At 38.9% G+C, this 25,017-nt stretch overlaps 1 protein-coding gene across 1 annotated transcript in view; it reads left to right on the top strand.

Moving 5' to 3' along the window:
- The window catches only part of LOC122787923 (dynein beta chain, flagellar outer arm-like), a 5,188,001-nt gene that overhangs the window by 2,750,419 nt on the left and 2,412,565 nt on the right, over nt 1–25,017 (top strand). The window contains exon 58 of the mRNA XM_044054850.1: nt 19,377–19,503. Coding sequence (XP_043910785.1) covers nt 19,377–19,503 — 127 coding nt within the window. The remainder of the gene's footprint in view (nt 1–19,376; nt 19,504–25,017) is intronic.

Genomic DNA, 25,017 nt, shown 5'->3' with positions numbered 1-25,017 from the left:
AAAAAAGGCTTCCGTCTTGCAACCTTACCCCATAGTCCAGACATATGGAAAATATGCGAGACTGTTGTCACATGTAGTACACAACCAGTACTTGCCAGAAATGTCTGCACCTCCTTCAGTGTTGCTGTACGTCTCTTGGCAGCCGCCCTGACCAGTGTTTGTCTTGTCTTTTCATCAATTTTGGAGGGATGTCCAATTCTTTGCAATGTCACAGTTGTCCCATATTTTCTCTACTTTTTGATGACTGTATTAGTTTAAGGGTGTGCACACTTATGCAACCAGCATATTGTACATTTTTTATTTTTTTATATTTTTCCCCCAACAGATTTGTTTGTTTTTCAATTGAATTGTGCAGGTTATAGGTCACATTAAAGGTGGGGAAAGTTTTAAAATTATTTATTGTGATTTCATTTTTTATATCACAAAAACCTGTCATTTTAACAGGGGTGTGTAAACTTTTTATAGCCACTGTAGATGCTATAGCAGTATAAAATGCAGAAAAAAAGGATGCATTTAAACTGCTAAAGAAATTCAAATCTGAATCTGATTCATTTAGACTGGTGCATGGCCATGTCAAACTGCCTCATGTGCCACAAAATGTTATAAATCCATGACAAAGGAGCATAATTCATGCATGATCCTTTTAAGAACAGTAATTGGTTTATCTAAAAAAGAAAATACATATTAAAAAAAGCTGATGGACTGTAAGCATAAATAAAGGAAAACAGCATATGCTGTTCTCAGGGCTGTCGAAAACACTGATTCAGGAATTAGTTCTGAAATAATTTGCATAACACTTTCTGCATAAAATGCATTTTTATATACAGTACATAAAAGATGGAGGACAGTCAGTATTAATTTTTGGACTTTGTAAAGCTGTTTAAATAAATAAACCTATTAATTGCAAAAATGGTATTAAAAGAAAGGAAAGAAAAGTGCACTCAAACATATGTCAGGGTTAACCGAGTATGCAGGGCCGGTACTAGCATTTTGGGGGCCCCCAGCAAGTTTCACACTGGGGCCCCTACTCAGGAGAATATAAACATGTGACCACATTGACATCACTCTCCCTTCCCCATCAAGCTCATGCAGCACCATTTAACAATCACTGTGTAGTGTTACTACACTCAGATCATTAAAAAGACTTGAAATGTCAAGGTACACACTGACTGGCATTTAGTATCAATGTTACATTATGGCAAGCCCCTGTAACACAGCAAGGTAGCCACTCACAATGGTGCAATGGTACTCACATACATGGACTGGGACTGCGCAGTGGTGCAGTGGTTAACATTGTTGCCCCACATCAAGAGGTTCTCTGGTTCAATTCTCAGCTGGGGTGACTTCAGTGCAGAGTCTGCATGTCCTCCCAGCATTCACATGGGTTTCCTCCCATACTCTAAAGACATGCTTCTGCAGCATTTCTCCCCTGCCCTCTGCTAAAAATAGGCTCTGTCCTAGTTGGACTTTCCCGGTCAACAAATGTTAAATAAAAAAATAAAAATAAATAAAATTTAGTACCAATAAATTATGACAAGCCTCTGTACCACAGCAAGGTAGCCAGACGCAGAGGTTCACACACACTGACTAGCATTTAATACCGGTGTTACATTACTACAAGCCCCTGTACTACAGCAAGGTAGCCACTCACAGATGTGCGCATGCACACACACACACACACACACACACACACACACACACACACACACACACACACATACACACACACGCACCATACCTCTCAACCTCTTGCAGCACAAAAATCTGGGCAAAGCCAAACATAATGGGGGGATAAAGGCCCCAAAATAGGGACAATGTTTAAATATTGCTCTTACAAACTTAGAAAGTTGATAGAATAATAGGTTTTGTATTATAACGTACTTGTGTACTCTTTTTTATTTTAACATTGTTTTAACACTGATTTAGTGAATAGTGTGTTTATTTATTAAACGAGTGGAAGTCTACCACCCTTGTTCCGTTGGGTGTTGACTGTTTTTCTAGGTTTTGTATTAGCATAAATTTTCTGAAGGGTATGAACTCTTAAACTCAAATGTCTGTCATTATTTTATGACTTCAGTCTTCAATGATTTGACAATGATTTGCTAGAAAACCATACATTTATGAAAAAAAGACTAAAAATATGAGGCAAAAATCTGGACATTCTGGGAAAATCTGTATAGTTGAGTCAAACATCTAATCATTGTACAATATTCTCACAGTCCTACCCTTCTCCTAACATCTCGGCTTAACAATTCCAGACAAAGCCAAAAAAAAAAACCTGTAGAGCAAACATCAGGGATAGTTTGAAACTTTGCCATGATCAACTTCAATAGTAAAACAGGGTTTACATTGGCACTCATTAAGATATCTATACATTCTGCAGAATTCTCACAGACCCTACCCCCCAGTGTTTCAGCACAATAAATCTGGATGAAGTGAAAGCAAAATAAAAACACAAAGACATAACATTAAAAAAACAATGTGCTTATGAGCAAACAGAGATGCTGGAATAACAGATTTTTCAGTAAAATGCATTGTGTAACCCCACGTGTTTTAGTGAAAAGAGACAAATACCAGACCAACGTCTGAATATTGTACAACATTCTCACAGCCTGTAACCCCTCTACCAACCTCTCAGTACAATAACTCTAGACAAATCAGAAAATGATCATATAACAAAGGCATACCATCAGGAATAGTTGTAAACATTGCCGGTATGCACAATACTAGTATAACATGGCTTGCATTAGTATACATTAAAACAACAGCTGTACATTCTACAACATTTTCACAGCCTCTAACTCACTTCCCAAGCTCTCAGCACAATAATTCTAGACAGAGCAAAAAATGATCATAGATCAAAGTTTGTAGCATCAGGCATAGTTGTAAACATTGCCAGTATACACAAAACATAATAGCAGAACAGGGTTTGCATTGGTATACCTTAAAACATCTCTACATTCTGCAGCATTCTCACAGCCACTATCCCCCCACTACAAATAATTCAGCACAATTATACACAAAACAAAAATGCATTAATGAATATTCTTATACAAGACTAGCTAAAAAAAAAACATCAAATCTGGACATTAATTACAGACAAGCCTTTGTTCCTCAATCTCTTAGCAGAAGAATTCTGGACCTTTTCTGCAGTTGATAGAAGGCTGCTACTAATCCTCTGCTTTTATTTCATACACACAAACCAGACCAGTTCAGCCCTTTTAAATTGTCCTCAAAAGGACAGTTTTTCAGATCTTTTAGAAATTGTCCTTACAAGGGCAGTTAAAATGCAGCTGCTTTGTTGGTCCAACGGTAATTCCAGCAAAACTTGCCTCCTCCATCCATCCATCCTCATGCTATGCTTGTCAACCTCTTAGTGTGAAAAATCTGGACAAAGCCAAAAATAATGGGGGCATAAAGGCTTAAAAATAGGGACACTTTTTAAATATTGCTCATATAAACTTACAAACTTGCTTTCATGCTTTCCTTTAGCATACATTTTCTGAAGGATATAAAGTCTGAAATTTAAATGTCTGCCATTATTTAGTGCCTTCAATACTCAGCAATTTATAAGAAAACTACAAATTTTAAGAATAACAAACCAAAAATATGAAGCAAAAATCTGGACATGCTTAAAAGTCTGGGCAGTTCAGAGGTGTGCCAAATGCCGATAATCCACAGAACTGACCTAACAGACCACAGATTGCAGTAAAGCCAATCAGGAAACTAGAACTTGCTTCCTTGACTGCTGCAGCCAGTCAGGCCCCTTGCTTCACTGAAGTGGACCTGATTGAGTGCAGTTTACAAGTAAGCAAGGGACCTGATTGGCTGCAGCAGTCAAGGAAGCAACTTCTTTCAGAAAAAAAAAAAAAAAAACGGAATTGAGCAATGACTCTATACAGCCAAATGAATGAGGCACCAAGCAAGGAGCAGAAGAGATGGAGAAACTCATGGCTGCTTCATATGGGGGCCCTCATACACAGGGAGATAATCGGGGCTACCGTGCCTAATGCCAGCTATGTGAGTATGACAATGAATTGCACAGATGGCACAAGTTAAATTCATACCAAAATATCTCATATGGAGAAATACTTGTAATCCAAGAAAATCCAGTGCCATTTCCTCTAGGTGAAATAAATGATAAATACTCTGATGCACTTGGGGTAGGCTTAACTGAATAGACTGGTCAGAGTAAATTGCAGTCTAATATGAATATTGAAAAAGTCTGCAATAATGTGCAGAGATCAAGAAGTGGTGTTACAGTGCAGTATGTTACCTCCTTTGCATTATTGGTCCCAGGCATGTAGATAGTAGCTTAACAGTCTAGAAATGTTGTATGCATACTAATAGTTAAAAGTAGAAGTGGAACTCTAAGTGGATCTCTAGTTATTTATGGTGGCAGATTTGAAATGTCTGACACTTCACACAAAGATGCTTACAATATCTATCAGCATTATTCAACATTATGATTATTTTGTATTTAGACTTGCTTTTGAACCAGGTGCCTGCCAAAGAAACATATAACATTGAAAGATGGCCCAACAGCATGCTGAAAACTAAAAATATGTGTACTGATAGCAGTTGGTTAAGTGCAAATCAAAAGTGGATGTAAATTTATGAAAAGCGAGGCTGTGTTATGTGCTTATGGAGATAATGATGAAGTATTATATTGATGCAGCTATCAGTACTTTACAATTCCTACATTTCCTTGGACTGAAACAGTACTATCATCTGTGCTTCCCAGAGGTCACATTTCTTCTTAGATGATGGCTTAATGAAAGTAAACAAAATGGAAGTAGCTAAACTGTCTACAAACCATCTGTGCAAATTAAAGTTTTTAGCCATTTAATCACACAGTACTTTCATAGGTGTCCTTATACTTGAGATCATTTACCCAGGAGCTGGATTCACCCCCCCCCCCCCCATTGTAGAAGGAAGTAGTAGTCCACAAAAACTGACAGGCCAAAAAAAGAGCCCTAAAGTTGATATGAGTGAACTGTTGAGGATAACAAAGAAAATATGTATTGTTACTGTTATACAAGAAGACCAGAATTATCAGGTAGAATATATTCAAAAAAGATTAAGAGAGAAATTAGAGAAGTTACTTAGACAAGCCTGGAAAAAGAAGTTGCCGAGGAAGTATGAAAATATAAAAAAAATCCAGAGACTTTTGAAAGGTATAAAAAAGAAACAGAGACAAGGGAATGAAAAAGAGATCTGATATGGTATAATATTTATGCAAAGAAGAAAGCCAAACTAGTCAATACAAAAAAGCAGCTCCAAATGTATTTGAAGAGAAATACAGGCAATAGAAAATTTCACAGTACAAAAAAATAAGAACACAAAGGAGGACTGCAGAATAGGAGAATAGTAAGGTAGAAGTTAAACAGAAATGGAAGTTACGCAATAACTGCAAAGTGAAAGATTTTGTGTAGAAAGTCTAACACAGGTTATGTCACAGCATGATAGAACAATGAATCCTCAAATTAAGGAGAAACAGGTGGAGCAGGAAAAATCTGATCACTTGCCACATGATGATGCTCAAAATCACATATAGTAAAATGCTTTATAACTTCCTACTAATAGTTGCATTAAAGATTTGTTTTATATCTTAATATTGTATGAAATTTTAAATTTATTATATTTTGGTCTATATGGGTCTGACAATTCTATACATCTATTTGTGTTTGTCTAATTATAAAACTACGGAGAACATGCAGACTCTGCACAGAAGGCACCCCAGCCAAGGATCAAACAGAAGAACCTCTTGCTTTAGCCATTATTCTTTCAGTACAACTTGAGCCAAATAAAATATGATAACCTAGTATTCTGATCATCACAAAATATATCTGATATATATGTATGTATATATATATATATATATATATATATATATATATATATATATATATATATATATATATATATATATATATATATATATATATAATGCAGTAAAACCAAACAAAATACCCAGTGGTGTCTTCCAGATGGCTAGGTGCACCCAATTCAGTACAAGGAATACAATAACTCTCACACACAAACTTGGCAACTACACAAAACAATGACTCTGTGACAATAATAAAATACCACATCGAATGCCATTATACAATGCTGAGTTGACAGCCATAAAGCATACAATGTAATAAATGTATTAAACAATAACTATGTGCAAATAATACATAACTACATATTGCATGGTACAAAGTGGAAATTCACCAAAAGCAGGGACCAATTAAAACATTTAAAAATATTCTAGACCATCCTGAGAGGAGTGACTCACTATGGCAGTGAGACTATTATGCTAACTTGCAGCTACAAACTCTGGTGCTGCTTGGCTTTTGAGGAGTGTGGTTACCTATCACACACCAGTATGAGCAGATTCTGTCACTGAAAAGCGTAAACTCAGTAACTTACTTATGCTTCTGTTATATTTGCAGCACATCTATTGCTAACTTACTTGCTTAGTCAAATTAATTCCTGTCTTGAAGCTCTTCTCTAGTTTTGAATAGCTGTTCCATTTCACTGAATTATATTTCAGTGTTTGTAAGGTATGCATATGACAGATTACAAAACATTGGTAATAATAATCTTCCTTCATCAGCTAGCACTTTTAACAGAACTGTTCCTGTTTTGCTTTTTAATTCAGTCAAATCACATTTGATAAAAGAGACATCATTCAGTCAACAACAGTAACAGAATTACCTTGGTTGGGTTTAACACCTTCTGGAACTGGATACAACTGCTGGCCACTGATGTAATGTTTTCTCTCAGTCATCCAGAGATCTCGGTTTCAACTTTTGTTAACTGTAGCAGTAACACATCTCTCCTGCCTACATTTGTTTCCCCTTGTGTGTAAATAAACCAAATGCAAGAGGGATATCACTCTGCAGAGCAAGAGTTCCCTCCTAAACCTCATAATCCAACAAAAAGAAACTAAGCCAGTGACTGTCTGACCATGTCCCCTGACTGCAAGGGAAGCAGTTCGAGCCACAGGTTGAGCAGTCTGAATGAAATTTTTGTTCACGGATTTTTTTTTTCTAGGTGGGAGGGCTGCAGACTGGGATTCTTACCACCGGACGATGGACATTTACTAAATAAGCAAAGTACAATCCATGACAACATCCCGGCGGCACGCCCCTGCTGCTTTGCTTGGCTGAGCAGCTCTCCTCTCACTCTCTCTCAGCCTTACGCCACTGATGATGCTTTGGTGCCTTCAGCAGGAAAACAGTGCAAAAGTTCAGTTGGAGTTGCACAGGAAGGGAAGGAGAGGAAACAGTGGCAGCTCTGATGCAGGCAGTGTTATGAAGTGATGGGCCAACGAGTTCTCATATAAAGGAGCAACAGATGATGCAGGATACAGCTGAAGAGGTTATGTCACAAGAAGACATTCTGGAACTTTCTGTAGAATGCCCACAGGAAACGAAAAGCAAAGAATGTGCTCTCGGTTTAGAAGAAAATGATCTAAGGGAATAATTCTTTAATTTAATAGAGATGGATGAAGTTTTTAAGGTCAATGAAAGCAATAGATTACAAAAAGTTAATAAAACCCAAAATGTTAGACATCTGATAAAACAGATGAACTCAGCAATCAAGACTATTAACAGAAATTCATGTGATATAACAGAAGTAAATAGGATATATTATTGTGCAGCTTGATTAATAACAGATAAAGTCTTACTACAATAAAAATGGCATCATGAAAGTATTGCATAGAGAAAACTATTATGCAAATAAGACAAGAAGTGTCACTGTTAAGAGTATTTTTTTTCTTCAGGCTTTTCCCAGTTAGGGGTCACCACATCGGATCACCAGTCCGCTCATGATTGGCAGTGGAGTTTTACGGTGCCGAGTTGCCAGCCCAGCGCTCAACCTTTCACAGAAGGCACACACACACACACACACACACACACACACACACACACACACACACACACACACACACACACACACACACTCACGCCTAGGGCCAGTTTAGAGTGTCCAATCCACCTACAGCATGTCTTTGGGATGTGGAAGGAAACTGGAGCACCCAGAGGAAACCCACGTGATCACAGGGAGGACATGCAGACTCCGCACAGAAGGCATCCCAGCCGAGTCACTGTTAAGAGTATATAACAGGAAAAATATCAATAAAAATACTTGAAAAGATAGACGTGCTAAAAGCAATGCACAGTATCATAACAGATCAGGATTTATCGTAACTGTATTGCAAATAATAAAGATATCAGCACAAGCAGAAAAACTTAACGATATGAAGATACATACAAAGGAAAAATGCAGAATAAGCAATTCATTGATGCCCCAAAAAAGTTATATAAAGAACTGGGGAATAAACCAAAAGGAGTACCAATACCACCAAAATAAGAAGAAATAGGCACATTTTGGAGAAGTATTTATGAAGACCCCATAGAACATAACAAAGATTCTGAATGGAGAGAAAAATTAAAAGAAACAATAAAGCATTCACACAGGATATGAAATGGGATGAAGTAATGGTTAGAGAAATTTAAACAAAATTAAGAAAAGCTTATATTTGAAAACCCCAGGCTGAGATGCAGTACCTAACTTCTGGCTAAAAGTATTACCATCTTTACATGAAGATTTAACCCTGAGTATGAACTATTTATATGTGCATCCTGTACATACCGCTCAACCTCTTAGTGCAAGAAATCTGAACAAAGCCTGACATAATCAGGAGATAAAGGCCCAAAAATAGGGACATGTTTTAAATATTGCTCTTTTAAACTTAGAAAATTGCTAGAATAATAGGCTTTGTGTTAGCGTGCATTTTGTGGAGGATATGAAGTCTGATACTCAAATGCATGTCATTATTTAGTGACTTTAATCCTTAGATCATCCCATTGATTTGTCAAAAAAACAGAACAAATTTATGAGTAAAAAATCTGGACATTCTATGAAAATCTGTACAGTCGAGATGTATGAATCCTGTACAGACACCAGTTATTATCCCAAGGATAAAAATTCATAGGGGGATATTTCAGGGCGACTCTTTGTCACCACTGCTTTTTTTGTCTTGCTGTTAGCACATTAAGCTCTCTACTTACCACATTTGGCCATGGTTGCAATTTGGTTCCCAGAAAACAAACATATCTAAAGACTTCTCATCTACATTTTGTGGATGACTAAAAGAAGTATGGCTCATTAGATGAGACGTTGAAAGCACAACTGCAACTGGTTAAAATTTTCTCAAATGATATTAGAATGTAATTTGTTCTTGATAAATGTACAAAAGGAATGTTTAAAGCAGGAAAGCGCCAACACCAAAAAAATATCTATCTGGGACAGTAATGTGATATAAAGGAACTTGGACAGGAAGGAGTGTATAAATATTTGGGAACAGATGAAGGATCAGCAATAAAACAAACAAATGTGAAGAAAACTCAGTACGGAATATTTTAGGAGACTAAAACTAATATTGAAAACAATCCTGACATCTAAGAACAAAACCCAAACTGTAAACCAATTTACTCTTCCTGTTCTAACTTCTAGTTTGGGGGTGATTGATTGGCTCAAAAAGGTATTAGGTCAGTTAGACAGGAAAACAAGAAAAATGCTTCACGCTTATCAAATTACATAAACATATGTGTATGCCAAGATTATACATTCCTCATTCTGACAGAGGTATGGGCTTCACCAAAATTAATTACATGTTTAGATTTGCAGATGTGGGACTGCATACATATCTGCTGACCTCATCAAATCCAACACATAGTGAAAGCTTTAAAAGATGAGGAGAAGAAGTGTAAGATGGCTTCCCTGCTAGTACAGAGATCTCTGGGAACAACCTCATGTTGATCAGCATTTGATGCTGGAATGGTTAATGAGAGGTGGATTTAATCCACAAGATAAAAGGTTAATATTAGCAGCCCAGGATAGTGGACTACATACATATTGGTTACAAAGCCCAATGAACATGTGGGAGAAACACCAAATGCAGATTGTGTAAAACATAACTAGAAAAAGTTATAAATCTTGTTGCTGAGTGTGATATACTCATGGCAGAGGCCTTGTATACTGCAAGGTATAATATGACAAGACAGTTGCATTCGGGATTGTGCAAACATTATAACGCTGAAGTAGCTGAGAAGCATTGGAAACATGACCCACAAAGCATTACAGAGAATGAAGTTTATATCACATGGGATCACCCATTACTATCAGTTTGCAAAAATAGATTTGAGAACACTAGATCTAGTAGTACATGAAAAGAAGAAGGCCATCCCACTTAGGTTCTTAACCTTGAATTATCTTCTGCTCCTCCTTCCTCTCTCTCCTTGCAGTTTACTAACAAAAAAATGCACTTTATTTTGCGTTTGCCTCTTCTTAAAATTACTCAGTTGTATTTATTCTGCTGCATTTATTACTGCTTGGTAGTAGCCTGATTAAATTGCAACTGTTATTCTAAGCCTTTTGGGTTAAGCACTTGGGCTTCAGACCAGTTGTTCTACATTAAGAAGGTTTGTGGTCTGCACTGTTGTGGCAGGACAGGTAGCTTACACCCTCCTAAGTTGGGAATTGCTGATTGAAGGCTCACTATCTGTTATTCTAAAAATGTATTAGTTCTGGTTTAAGCACTTGGGCTTCAGCCCAGTTATTTTACATTAAGAAGGTGTGGCCTGCACTCTTGTGGGAGGAAAGGCTAGATTTTGCCCTTCTGAGCTGGGAGTTTCTGATTAAAGGCTTATTGTGCCTGCTTATTTGAACTGTTTCTTCTGAAATTGGTATGCCTTGTTTGTTGTAGCATAGACTAAATTCAGACCTGCTTAATCTAGCTTTGTTTGTATAACTTGAGCACTAATCCAGGCCATTTTTTTGGAGAAGGTTCCCCTGCACCCTTGTGGCAGGAGTGTGCAGTTAGAACTTGTCTGATCGAAGACTGCTGGAACGGGTCTCAGTTTTTAGCTTTTTATTGGTTAATTTGTTTAAATCAGTTTGCTCATTTGCTACTGTTATATAAAAAATACACTTTATGCATCGCCGCTTAGCTAGGGTTAAACTATTCCCCGTGCCATAAAGTCTGCTCTTCAAATTTTCCTTTAGAACGAGCCAGTTTTTTAGTTTTAGCACTCAAATCTGTTTCTTTCCGCTCAGCACTTGTTCAGAACTCGTAAGCACTAAATAAGCTACAGATTACTACAGCACTCAACTTTCCTCACTTGTCTAGAGGAAAACAGTTTTTAGTACTTAATAAATAAGCACCTATCCAGGCATGTCTAAGGATCAGCTCGTGGTGTTTTCTCCTGTCTTCCTGATGAATCTGGGCATCTTGGGGCAATGTAGCAGTTGCCACATGTACACAGACAACCCTCTCCTCTTACCACCCAACACTACAACCTGTGAAAGATGCACTTATATAGCCAAACTGGAAGCAAAGCTCTCTTCACCCAAAGCTGGACTAGACAGTCAAGAGGAGAAGGTAAACACTTGCACCACACCACACTCATCACATAGTCCCTCAAAACCTACACCACCAAAACACACACATAGAAACACAAAACACACACCTACACTCATGGAGGCTCTCAATAAAAATCTTCCCAAGCAACAGAGACCTCCAAAGCAGAAACACAAGCAACCTCCACCCCCCAACCCAACCCAAATGACACATAGCCCACAAACTCAGTGTGCCACTCAACCACAGCCCATAAGGCATAACAACGTACCCAACACTCTAGTCATAGGTGACTCTATAGTTAGGCACACTAATGTTCCACTCACTAGGCTAGACAAGGAGAAAGTTACTGTCAGCTACCTGTCAGGTGCCAGGATCCACCACATAATGCACGCACTCAGGTCATTCCACAGCAAGTACAAATATGACTCTGTCATTGTCTGTGTTGGTGTGAATGACCTGAGATATACCTTCCTGGACTACATGAAAAGAGACATGGAGGAGCTCAGGCAGGTATGAGCCTAGCCCTAAGTAGCATCCTGGCATCACCCAGGAGGATACCACAGTACAAGGACAAAATGATTGACTTCAACAATAGGCTAAGCTTCTGGTGTCATTCTAAGGGGATCCAGTATCTGTCTGCCTGGGATGACATGATCGACAGACCATGATGCTTTGCCAGAGATGGTCTGCACCTGTCACCCTTGGAATTCCGGATACTGGCTAAGGTTCTTGCCACCGCTATAGTGCCTTTTTTAGGCAAGGTTCAAATGACAAATTCACCACCATAGCAGGTAAAAGCAAGTAAACTCTGAGGGTAATGTTACTGAATGCTAGAAGTCTAAACCTCAAAATGCACTCACTCGAGGCACTTCTTAAAATGGAGAACATCAACATCTGTGCAGTGACAGAGACCTGGTTCAAGGCTCCAGAGAGCAGCCCTGCATTAGCAGGCTATAATTGATACCACACCTGTTGGCCATCTAAACTGGACCAAAACACTAAAGGTGGAGGCGTGTCTATATTCATTAAGGATATCCACACCACCAGGCTTGTTGCTCAGCATAATGCATCTAAGATTATCCAAGTGCAACTAACTCTGGGCAAGACTGCAATCCAAATTGTAACTTGCTATAGATTCCCCACCATGCCCTAGGATTCCCACTCCTCATTTCTTGATACACCGGAAAATATTAGGGTACAACCCAACACCCTAATAATGGGCAATTTCAACTACCCCACCATTAACTGGGAAAACTAATCATGTACCAACTCTTTTGCCCAACGTTTTCTGGAGTTTATAAATTACAACACCTTGGATCAATTTATCCACACCCCCACCAGGAGCAGCAATATCCTAAACCTGGTCATTACCAGCATGGGCAACCAGTGTTCCACACCAAAGTCAATTACTTGTTGGTCAGATTTGACCACAAGCTAATCACCCTAGACATCCACATCCCGCCCTCACCCCCCATTAGGAAAACAAACCACTATAAAAAATTTCTCCGAAGCCAACTTCACGCTTCTTAACACAGAAGTGACAAACTTCACGACACCCATGCAGATGGACAATAGAGGTACAACTGCTGAATCCTACACAAATACACTTTATAAGCACTTGCACAAGTGCATGGATCGTGCTATCCCTAACAGAACCAAGATGCTATCCTCCAAAAAAAGGAAGCCAATCTGGTGGTCCCCTGCCATAAACAAACTCTACAACAGAAGAAAGAAACTGTTGCAAAAAAGAGTAAAATCCCATGATTGGAGGAACTCCCTGGTCAGCCTCAGTAAGAAGCTGAGATCCCTCATAAAATCCTCCAAAGCTAGTTATGAAAACAAAATTGCCACTGATTCTAAAGACAGCCACAAAGCATTCTATAGCTATGTCAAGAATCTCAATGGCAACACTCAGATCTGCTCTGAGTTACAGCACAATGGCACTAAATATACAGAACCAACTGATATTGCCAACATCCTGGCAGATAGGTTCATTGCTAACGTTACCCCCCTCTCACCCCCTAAATGGTCCATCTCTATACCGGAAGAATGCAAAGTTCCTGTAATCACAGCTGCACAGGTAAAAACCACACTCTCCAAAGCCAAGAACACAGCATCCATGGGACCTGACAACATCCTAGGCTGTGTTCTACATGAACTACAAAATGAACAGGCACCCCACCTAAGCACCATGTTCAATCATAGCCTCACCTCAGGCTTTGTGCCCACTGAATTTTGCACAGCAATGGTTATCCAACTCCACAAAGGGGGAGCCACCACAGACCCTGCGAACTACCGCCCCTTTGGCCTGACGAGCCTGGTCTGCAAGACCATGGAATGTATCATCATGGAACTTATAAACAAAGACATTGATAATCTCCAAACTCTGGACCCCACCCAGTTTGGGTCTGTAAAAGGCAGATCATGTCTCCTAAACCTGATGGACTTCTTTGAAGCAGTCAAGAAAGCTGTAGACAAGGGTAAGGGGGTTCACACAGCCTATCTAGATCTCACCAAGGCTTTCAACACCATCCCCCACTCTGGAATTATAGATAAATTCAACAAACCAGGTATAAATCTCTATGTTACAAGATGAGTTACCAACTGGCTCACTGACAGAACTCACACTGTGAAATTAGCAGACTCCAAATCCGACTTCAGACCAATGACAAGTGAAGTACCACAGGGTTCAGTCCTGGGTCCTCTCCTGTTTGGTATCTACGTCTCTGAAGTACAGGCTAACACAGAAGGTCTTTGGCTAATGAAGTTCGCAGATGACTGCAAACTAGGAGCCATAATCGAAACGGGTCTATATTAGAACATCGACTTTTTAAAACGTTGAATGTTCTAATTTTGACCTCTATTCAGCGAATGCTGACAACATCAAACATGCAGAACAGTGAATTTTTTCCAAGGGAAAAAATTTGCTGTTCCGACACACATGCACACAACACAAACACACCAAACAAACAGCAATCCACACACATGCACATAAAATCCTACATCTAACCGTACACTAAACTGTACACACACCACTAGCTATCCATTTACCTTAACCCAAACCCTAACCCTAAGGTCCGTCACTATCACACACTCACCCACGCCCTAACCATAACTCACCTACCCCGCCCTAACCCTCACGTCCACACAATCACACACTTACCTGACCCGCGCCCTAACCCTAACTCCCCTACCCCACACCCTAACTCTCACATCCACACAATTGCGCACTTACCTGATCCCGACCCATAACTTTCCACCACAGTGCTGAACATAGCAAAGCCACAGGAACGGCCACCCAAATTCCTTCCCTAGGAAGAAATTTGGTGTTCTGTAGCTTAGCTATTTTCAGCATTCGCTGAATAGGGGTCGATATTAGAACATTCGAAGTTGTGAAACTTAGATGTTCTAATATAGACCCAATTGAAACTCCTCATGATGTGGACATCCTACAAAAGGGCCTCACTGAGACAGATGCCTGGTGTCAAAGCCATAGCCTCAAGCTCAATGCCAAAAAGTGCATTGTCATCCCCTTTGGTAAAAATTCTGTACCAATGAACTACCACACAGGTGGTAGTCTACTTAACACCAAAATTGTGATAAGAGATTTTGGGACACAGGTGGATAGTAGTCTCTCCTTTGATAATCACATCACCACAGTAGTCAGGAAATCCGTCTATGTGGCACACCTCATCACAAAAGGTTTCTCATCCAGGAAAAAAGAGGTCATTGTTCCCCTCTACTCGTCACTCATTAGACCCATTATAGAGTATAATGCCCCTTTTGTTATGTACCTCACAGGACATCTCCAACAACTGGAAAGGCCGCAGAAATACCTCACAAAGAGGATTACTGGCCTCAAACAGATGTCCTATGCAGACCATCTAAAAAAACTCCAGCTTTACTCTATTGCATATCGCCTACTCAGAGGCAATCTCTGCCTAACATACAAAGCTATGTCAAATCCAGAACTGTTGGACATGCTCCACTTAAATCCCAATCCCTCTGAGCTACATGCTCTAGGGACCTAAACCTTGTCACCACAATAAGCAGAATATGCTGGGGGGATAGATGGCTGTCCCAGAGACTTCCCATACTCTGGAACAAACTACCTGTCTATATCAAACAAAGCTCCTCTTTAGCACTCTTCAAGAAAAATCTTGATGACTGGATGGGAAATAGGAAATTCACCCCAGGGATCACCTCTGTGGCTCTGCTCGACAGGGGCACAGGAAAATAATTTTCTTGAGTGGCGAAGGCCAGGGTACCTTTTTGGCTATGCTTATATAGGCTCTAGGGCCAGTAGTCTAGTACCTACCTATGAACCTATGAACCTAAGACCAAAAGCTGCATTGATCATTGAAATTGGTACACCCAGTGATTAAAATGTCTTACATACAAAGAGACACAAAGTCATAAAATGCCAGGATTTACGGGCAGAAATTAGAGCAATGTGGAAGAAGGATACCCTGACAGTTTCACTAGCAGTAGAAGCAATGGGTATCATAAAGAAGAATTTGCAGTCATATTTAGATATGATACCAATACATGTATTTCCATGTGAACTACAGAAGAAGTCAATTCAATACTAATTTCATGAGCTTTAATCATACCCTGACTTAGAAATGGGGTCCATTCCTGTCATGGTATTAGAAACTCTGCAAACTTGGAGAAATTAAACTGAGTTGATTATATTAATGTCAGGGTTGGAGGGGTGGACTCTGCTCACATGGAAAATCATTGTTTAAATGGTACAGCGGATGCATTTTTAGACAATTTCTTTCACATGAAGCTGCATTTGCAGGCCTCATTTTCATGCAAAACTGAAACTACCTTAACTAAAACTGAAAGAGTGAAAAAGAGTGAAAACTTCAGAATAACGGAATTACTTTAATTGTGAGCAAAAAATAAAGCATGCAAGCAGTGCTTTAATCTACGGTCTAGGTAGTGCCTTTTCACCTTCTTCATATCATGGTTGGCAGTACAGAGAAATCTGTAGCTTTGATTAAATAATCATTGAACTCTGTAAAATGCAGCTGTTTACAGATTTTTAAGGAAAAGTTTGCTTCATTCAGGAATACAAATACATTTGTAAATACATGTACAGTTATTAATTAAATTGACAGATCATCCATCTTTTTTACCTGGCTTTACTTTCACTTAGGAATTCTGGCTCTGACTGCTGTACTATGACTGCAGCGTTAGTCTGTTTTTCTAGCAGTGAGATATTAAAACATATTGGCAACATGCATCACAGTTCATAAATATGAGTGTGTGTGTTACATGAAATAAAATGTACGCAGCAGTTGTTTTATAAAGTTGTCAGGAAAAAGACAAATGAGCTTACAAGCTGCCTCTGTGAAAGAGTCATGAAGAGAGACTGAGGCAGGCTTTGAGGCTGCTTTTGGGAGTCATTAGAGCAGAAGAGTCAGACAATACAGACAACAGAAGAGCATACATGTTATCTTTTTGTCAGACAAGCAGTAGGGGGGACTTGATTATACCCATTTAACTATTAAAAGGAAAGGGCCTATCAGTACTGTCCATGACTCTCTCAGATATTAAAGTAACAGTATATACTATTTCATATAAAGAAACTATGTGAGGCTAAAATATGCTTAAGCTTTGAGTTGAACATACAGTGTAAACACCTTTGAGATCAGAAAGCTGAAATCTCTTAATTTTTGTTTTAATTTGTCAGAAATCAGTGTGTGTCATAAAGCACTAGCATATCAGTATTGCACTGCTAGACAATGCAAAGCTGTCACATAGAAAAACAAGATCTGTGTGATAACATAGGTGGACTGCCTTGTCTCTGTTAAAAATTGGTAAAAATGTCATTGATATTAGGGATGTATTTTGTATGCCTAATTTTAAGTTGATCCTGATAATTAGTGACACAATAAAAAACTGATCTAATGTGAAGTTAAAAGAGTATGGATAAATAATTTATAGTTAGATTCAAACATATGGCAAAGCAAATTAGCCATATTAAACATTTTAGCATACAGCACTGTGGTAAGTGTATCTCCTAAAATTCACTCATCAGTGTTGAAATTGTTGCACAATGGCTTTATGACAATCGTTAGGTTAAAAACATTAGCATATACATTAGGTGTCCATGTATAAATAAAGAAATATGAAAACATTGTAACAGTTGCTAACAAATCCCATCTCTGTCAGATTCTGTTCCAGTTTGCCTTGAGAATGGCTGCCACCTTACAGGAATACATTTGTTGTCCTGTTCCGGGAAGGTTTATTCTTTGTGATCATTGGTGCATATGCACAATGCCCAAAAATGCTTTGCTTCTTTACAAATATTTTATTTTTGAAGAACAAACTTTAGAAGATGAGGTCTGCTCTTGTGATTTGTAAATGCCAGAATATCTTTTTTTGCTACAGAATAGGACAACATATAAAGTACCAAGACCACACCCTTCTATTACAAATGCAGTAGCAGAAAGAGGTATGCAAACTACATGTTTAATTACAGATGAAAGGTAGAAGTGGTACACTAAAAAAAATAATGTGTTCCTCCTATACTGGGTATTTCTTGTGCCACAGTGATAGAAACATCACCCATGATGACTTACAAACACAAGTGAGTCAATTACGACTCATTGTCCAGTGGATTATAGTCTGACAATTCATGAACTAATTGCATGATTTAAGAAGCAGAGTTATGGGCTGATTGTGGGACAAGGAGTGACTAATGGAACATATCTCAGCCATCCCTGATTTTTATGGAGACTCTGATTTTGACTGAAAAGTTTGATGCACCTTTTCTTAATTTTTTTGGTATTGCAGTCAAAAAGTAAATATATACTTAAATGATGCCAGACTTTGCAGTTACACATGCGTAATTCATCAGAAAAATGTCATTATAAATCATAGCGTATTTTCAGATGTCTAAGTAAATAATACTAATATCTGATAAATGTTTTGGATATGAAACCTTTATTCCTGAGTATTGTGGTAAGAGACTGAGGACTATCCAGTGAACAAATACATTCTCTGACTTTTTCCCAGACATAATTAAATCATGAATTTGAGGACTAGCTGAAGCCACATTAAATACTATAGCATGCGTTTAGATCTCCTTAGACCGTTGCCTGTCTGTACTTGTAATTTTTGTATCTGGCTGTAGTGCTGCAAAGCTTGGGTGCCAAGCAGATATATGTCAGCATTATGCTTTTGGAAAACTGAAAATAAAGAGAACATACTTTAATTAATTTATTCATGAGCTGATAACTCATTTTCTTATTCAGAGTCTTTGGGAGCTAGAATCTAGAAAGGGGTCAAAGGAACACAGCCATTCTAGGGCACATGCCAAACTCTTGCAGTCTCACCCATACTCGCACATGGCATTTACACCTTCTAGCAGTTTAGTTGTATTCTGTGGTACCTTACAGCTGAGCAAGCAGATGACATCATTTTCATTGCAGTTGTCAATAAGGTGGAATGCAATTTGAAGGGTAGTTTAATTATGAAGTGTATTTTCACAGAGGACCATTTTGTGTTTGATAAAGGAAAATTGCATTGTTTTTATCATGCCAGTACTAAAAGACATGGGTTGGATATAATGAGAAGGATGTAAAATGAGTTGATTAAAATGTGCAACTTGCAGCATTTTTAATGATGTAGATTTTTAAGTAATACCGGCAGATCAGGAAGGGATAATTATTTCAAAGGATTTTTTTTTCTTACATTTACACTAATGATTCTTCAGTTTTAACTGATTCACACAGCCATTTTTTGTGTCACATTTAAACACTTTGTTTTATTTTCTGGGTGCAGGAATAGCATTCCCTGATGGTGACCAATATTAACCACAACCTTTAGTATCTAAAGTATCTTGTGACATTATGCCTTATAGCACAACATACACCCTTGCCTGTTGCATATTATTTCATATCCCCTATTGTACCTTTCACAGTTGTTGGTATTCTCCACACAGATCTACAAGTGCTGAGATGCTCTGGACAACACTGATGAAGCAGCTGGAGTGGCAGCATGGAGCTGTGTACAAACCTTCTGGAAATAAGAAGTTGTTCTGTCTGATTGATGACATTAACCTTGTTCAGGTATGGTTTTAGTTTACTGTAAGTCCATAAAGAGATACAAGATCACATTTTGTCACTTGTTGCCCTTAACATACCCCTTTGGCTATTTAAGCTGCTTCACAAACCTAATCATATTTATTGATGTCATAAAATGATATATTTAATATTGCACACCCCCTCTTACTAACCTTACCCATATTTACTACTTTTTTAGTATTCTGGGGGGGGCGGGTCTGCATTTTACTGTCAGTAAACGACTACTTTGTTATCTATCCCTGCACAACAAGTATACATGTTTGAGACAGAAGCAGGGCCAGAACACCCTGTCATAAGTACTGATGATGATTTTCCACATGATGATATTGATTAGCAAGAGGCCTACTTTTGTCACTGTTTTACCAAATGCTCACATTTTAGCCTACATTACTGTGCATGGGTTTCATGATAACTTCAGTTAATGTGCCACAGATTACACTTTGGCAATTCATCCCCATGTAAAAAATGATTCCCATTTGAGTTAAATTATAAATTGCATATATTCAAGGCTGCAACCTACAAACAGAAAGCTATAATAATTAGTAGTAGTTTATTCTTAAGAAATGCGTTGTCATTCTCGTACTTCTCAAAGACGAATACAGAAGTATCTGCTGACCAGTCATACTAAGTTTTTGTAGCAAGTACAAAGGCGCCTTCATGCTTTACTTATATCTTGACCAGTCATATAATCACTAACACTCCAAATGAAACAAGTATTTTTTTTAATCCCTATATATGTGCATATGCACAAACAGACTCATGTGCATTTTATATAAAATCTGTGACAGGACTATCCAGCTAACACCGTGAATGCTGGCTCTAGGTGATGATCACTGTCAGTGTGTGACATCTTGGACTCGTGGACAAAAATGGAAAAAAAGGGGGTAATCATATATATGTATATGGGTCTACTTCAAAACATTGAAATCTCATAACATTGAAATTCAAAACATTGATACCATAACACCAGAAAACCAAAACGACGAAAACTCAGAACACTGAAAGTGTACATCATAACATAGACAACTACTACAAACATGTAAATAACATCCCCTCCACCTATAACAACACAAAAGTAAGAAACACACTTTTTACTACGTTGGCAAGCCCCCCTGCACCCCACCCCCCGTAAATTAAATATACCAACTCCTAGATCGCACTACAGTGGAAAAAAGTTAATTTTCCAATCCCACTGTAGCACGATCACCATATAGACTGTCAACATGTGAATGTGTTGCTTTCATGGAAGTTAAGTTAGTGTTCTGAAAATTTTTGTCAATTTGTATAAGTTTTTAGGCCATACAGGTACATTATGTTTACATTCTGTATGGTGACCGCATTACAGTGAAATTAGGAAACTAACTTTTTTCAACTGTAGTGCGATCTTGGAGTTGGTATATTTAATTTACGAGGGGTTTGGGGGTTGCTGGAGGGCTTGCCCCTCTACAGAAACGTAGTAAAAAGTGTGCCTGTTAGAATGTTGTTGTTATAGGTGGAGGGGATGTTATTTACATGTGTGTTGTAGTTTTCAATCTTATGATGCAAATTGAGTTTTCTTTGTTATGGTCTCAGTGTTTTGAGGGTCATTGTTTTGAGATTTCAATATTTTGAAGTAGACCCCTATAGATATATATATATGTATATATATATATATATATATATATATATATATATATATATATATATATATATATATATATATATATATATGTACACACACATATATATATATATGTATATAGACAGATAGCTATATATATATATATATATATATATATATATATAGTGTGTGTGTGTGTGTGTGTGTGCGCGTATACACATTTTGCAAAATTGCTATTCTAAATGAGGAGCTATGGCTTCATTTCCTTTTGGATGCACTGGCTGCCTTTTTCCCTGCTGCTTGCATGTCTGAGGTGCTCAATATTGTACGCTGTCATTAATTCACTACATTTTTGACTCTTGTTTAGCCTTGTGTATCAGGCTCAGTGATGAGGTAGTGATGCCCTGGACAAAACAAGTTTTTTCAGTGGCTCAACTGAGCTTTCTTCCCTGGCATATTTGGCAAGTAAACTACCCAGAAGTGTAACACTTCATCATGCCATCAAATACTGCTGATTGAACTGGGGAAGATGTTCAACTGCATGCTGCTTTTTTTTTTTAAAGCTTTGAGATACTCACCATCTTCATTGTTGTTGCTTTGAATGCTGATATACCTGGTACTGTGCTGCAATTAGAGTGTCTTTGCAAAAGTGAAGGGCACTTATTTTGTCACGTGTGATGCACTAATTTGCTGTCAGACAGTGCAGACTCGAAAAGGTACATTTTTTTCTTTGCCTGAACTTCTGTTAAATTCATTGGCTTCAAAATGTCTTGGAACATGACTGAAAGAATTATGATTCTTTCAGTATGCCAACTCTGATATCCAATATGTATATAGTACAGGTGGGACCAGTTTGGAATTTTGAAATTTCACAGTCCCGACATTCTAAATACCAATGTTCAGAACCTCGGAATTGTGAAATCTCAAATCCTGTAAGTGGAGATCACCATACAGTGTGGAAAGGGAATGTTACCATTCTCTTCAATGTAGTACAATCTTGGAGTTAGTATATTTATGTTGCAAGAGGTGTGGGGGATGCAGGGGGCTTGCCCCCTGCAAAATCATCTTTTTTGATGTATTCTTGATTTTGTTTATTTTATTTTATTTTTTTATTTTGAGGTTTCACAATCTCAATGTTCTGAGCATTAGTATTTCAAACATCGGGACTGTGAAATTTCGAAATTCCAAACTGGACCCAGTACAAGTATATATTGTGTTTTGTCATTCTCTGTGTATATAATGTCATGTATCTATTGCGTTTACCCCTGAGCTGAGACTGAAATAGGTCCAATAGGATCAGTGTTCTACCATGGTTAACACATTCAAATAAAATAAAATAAAGAAATTTATTGGCCGTTTGGGCAGTTCTTTTCCATCTCATTCAACTTTCTGGTCTAAAAGCCCGCATTGAGCTTTAACCACCTTTTCTGTAACTAGTCTAGTCCAGATACCGATTTGCTGTATCCAGGACTGTATGTAAGCTTCTGAGCCCCCCCCAAGCCTTTCTGTGTTGGACGGAAGCCTTCTAGCTCATCAGTGGGAGTGGTAAGCACTAGGTAGCCTATCTACCACAAGAAGAATGGTTTGTGGCCCAGAATTTGTAGTTTATTGGCCGTTTGGGCAGTTTTTCCTTCTCTTTCAACTCTCTGGTTTAAAGGCGGATGTTTGCACTTGTTTCCTGCCTTTCTTGTAACTAGTTTAGTCCAGAAACAGAGGTGCCAAAGTCTGCTCTTCAGTGTGTCCCTTATATCTGCTAGTTCTCTCCTATTTTGCACTTTCACTAGCTTATTAGTCTAGTAATTTACCATACCAGACTTCTTGTAGCAATTACTGTAGCACACAAAAGTGCTACCAGCACTAAACGTTCTACAAGGAAACAGCTCCAGTACTTATTATTAATGCCCACCCCTCCAGGCATGTCTAAAGGTCAGTTCCCTGTGCTTTCTCCTATTAACCTGGTGAACTTGGGCATCCTGAGGCAATGTAGCAACTGCCTCATGTACACTGACAACTCTCTCCTCATATCTCCCAACACTCAAACTTGCGAGAGATGCATTTATATATCCAAATTGGAAGCCACGCACTCTTCAGCCAAGACCATAATAGCTGGTCAAGAGGAGAAGGTCAGCACTTGCACCACACTACATGGAACACATAGCCCTCCAGAACACACACCAACACTGCCTTCACATAAAAACACAAACCACACACCCACCTTTGCTGAGGCTCTCAATGAAAATCTACCCAAACAGCAGTGACTTCCAAGGCAGAAATGCACTTGATCACCACAACACAACGCTAATCATAAGATACATAACTCTCCTAAACAGTGTGCCACTCAATCAAAGCCCCTAAGGCAAAACAGCATGCCCAGCACACTAGTCATAGGTGTCTCAATAGTGAGGCACACAGATCTCCCACTCACTAGGTTGAATAAGGTGAAAATAACAGTCAGCTGCCTGCCAGGTGCCAGGATCCACCACATAATGCACACACTCAGGTCCCTCAACAACAGGTACAAATATGACTCTGTCATTGTACATGTGGGTATGAATGACCTGAGACGTACCTCCCTGGACTACATTTAAAGAGACATGGAGGAGCTCTCGGATTATGTAGCCCAAGTGGCTATGCCCCTAGCCCTCAGCAGCATCCTACCATCTCCCATAATGATACCACAGTACAAGCAGAAAATGATTGATTTCAACAATTGGCGAAGTTGTGGTGTCATTCTAAGGGGATCCAGTATCTGTCTGCCTGGGATGACATGATTGAGAGACCTTGAAGCTTTGCCAAAGATGGCCTGCATCTGTCACCCCTGGGCTTCTGGATACTGGCCAAGACTCTTACCACCTCTATAGTGCCTTTTTTAGGCAGTGTTCCAAAGACCAAATTACCAACGTAACAGCTACAAACAAGTGCAATCTGCTGCTCAATGCTTGAAGTCTAATTCTCAAAATGCACTCGCTCGAAGCACTCTTTAAAATGAAGAACATCGACATTTGTGCTGTAACAGAGACCTGGTTCAAGGCAGCAGAAAGCACCCCTGCACTACCAGGCTATAACTCATTCCACACCTTTCGGCCCCAGATCTTGGACCTAAGCTCCAAAGGCGGTGGTGTTTCCATATTCATAAACGATGCGCACAACTCCAGACTGGTAGCCAACATAACACTTCAGAGATACTTCAGGGGCAGCTAACATTGGGTAAGACAGAGATTCAGGTCGTAGCCTGCTATAGGTCCCCGACCATGTCTCACGACTCACACTCCATGTTCCTAAGCACCCTGGAGAATATTAGGGTCCAAGCTAACACTCTGATATTGGGTGACTTCAACTACCCCTCCATTAACTGGGAAAACTACTCATATACCAATACACTTGCCCAACATTTCCTGGAATTCATTAATTCCAGTGACCTGGACCAGCTCTTTCTTACCCCCACTAGAGGTAGCAATATCCTTATCCTTGACCTGGTCATTACTAACATGGGTGACCGTTGCTTTACACCAATAGTCAACTCCTCCCTGGTTAGATCCGACCACAAAATAATCACCTTGGAAATCCACATCCCTTCCTCCCCCCACCCCATGTAAAGGTAACCACCATGAAAAACGTCTCCAAAGCTAACGTTGGGCTCCTAAAAATAGAGGTGGCTAACTTCACGGCAACCATGCAAATGAGAATAGTTGCATGACCACCGAATCATACACCAATGCACTGTACAAACACTTACACAAATGCATGGATCTCGCCATACCCAATAGAAACAAGATGCTCTCCTCCAAAAATAGGAAGCCAATCTGGTGGTCTCCTCCCATAAACAAACTCTACAACAGAAGGAGGAAACTGATGCGTATTAAGGTGAAGTCCCAAGACTGGAAAAACTCCCTTATCAG

Source organism: Protopterus annectens, chromosome 13.part0, assembly GCF_019279795.1.
Source record: "Protopterus annectens isolate FY-2018-M chromosome 13.part0, PAN1.0, whole genome shotgun sequence".
Classification (NCBI taxonomy): Eukaryota; Metazoa; Chordata; order Ceratodontiformes; family Protopteridae; genus Protopterus; species Protopterus annectens.
Note: the sequence above shows the minus strand (reverse complement) of the source record. Positions and strands in the feature narration are given on the sequence as shown.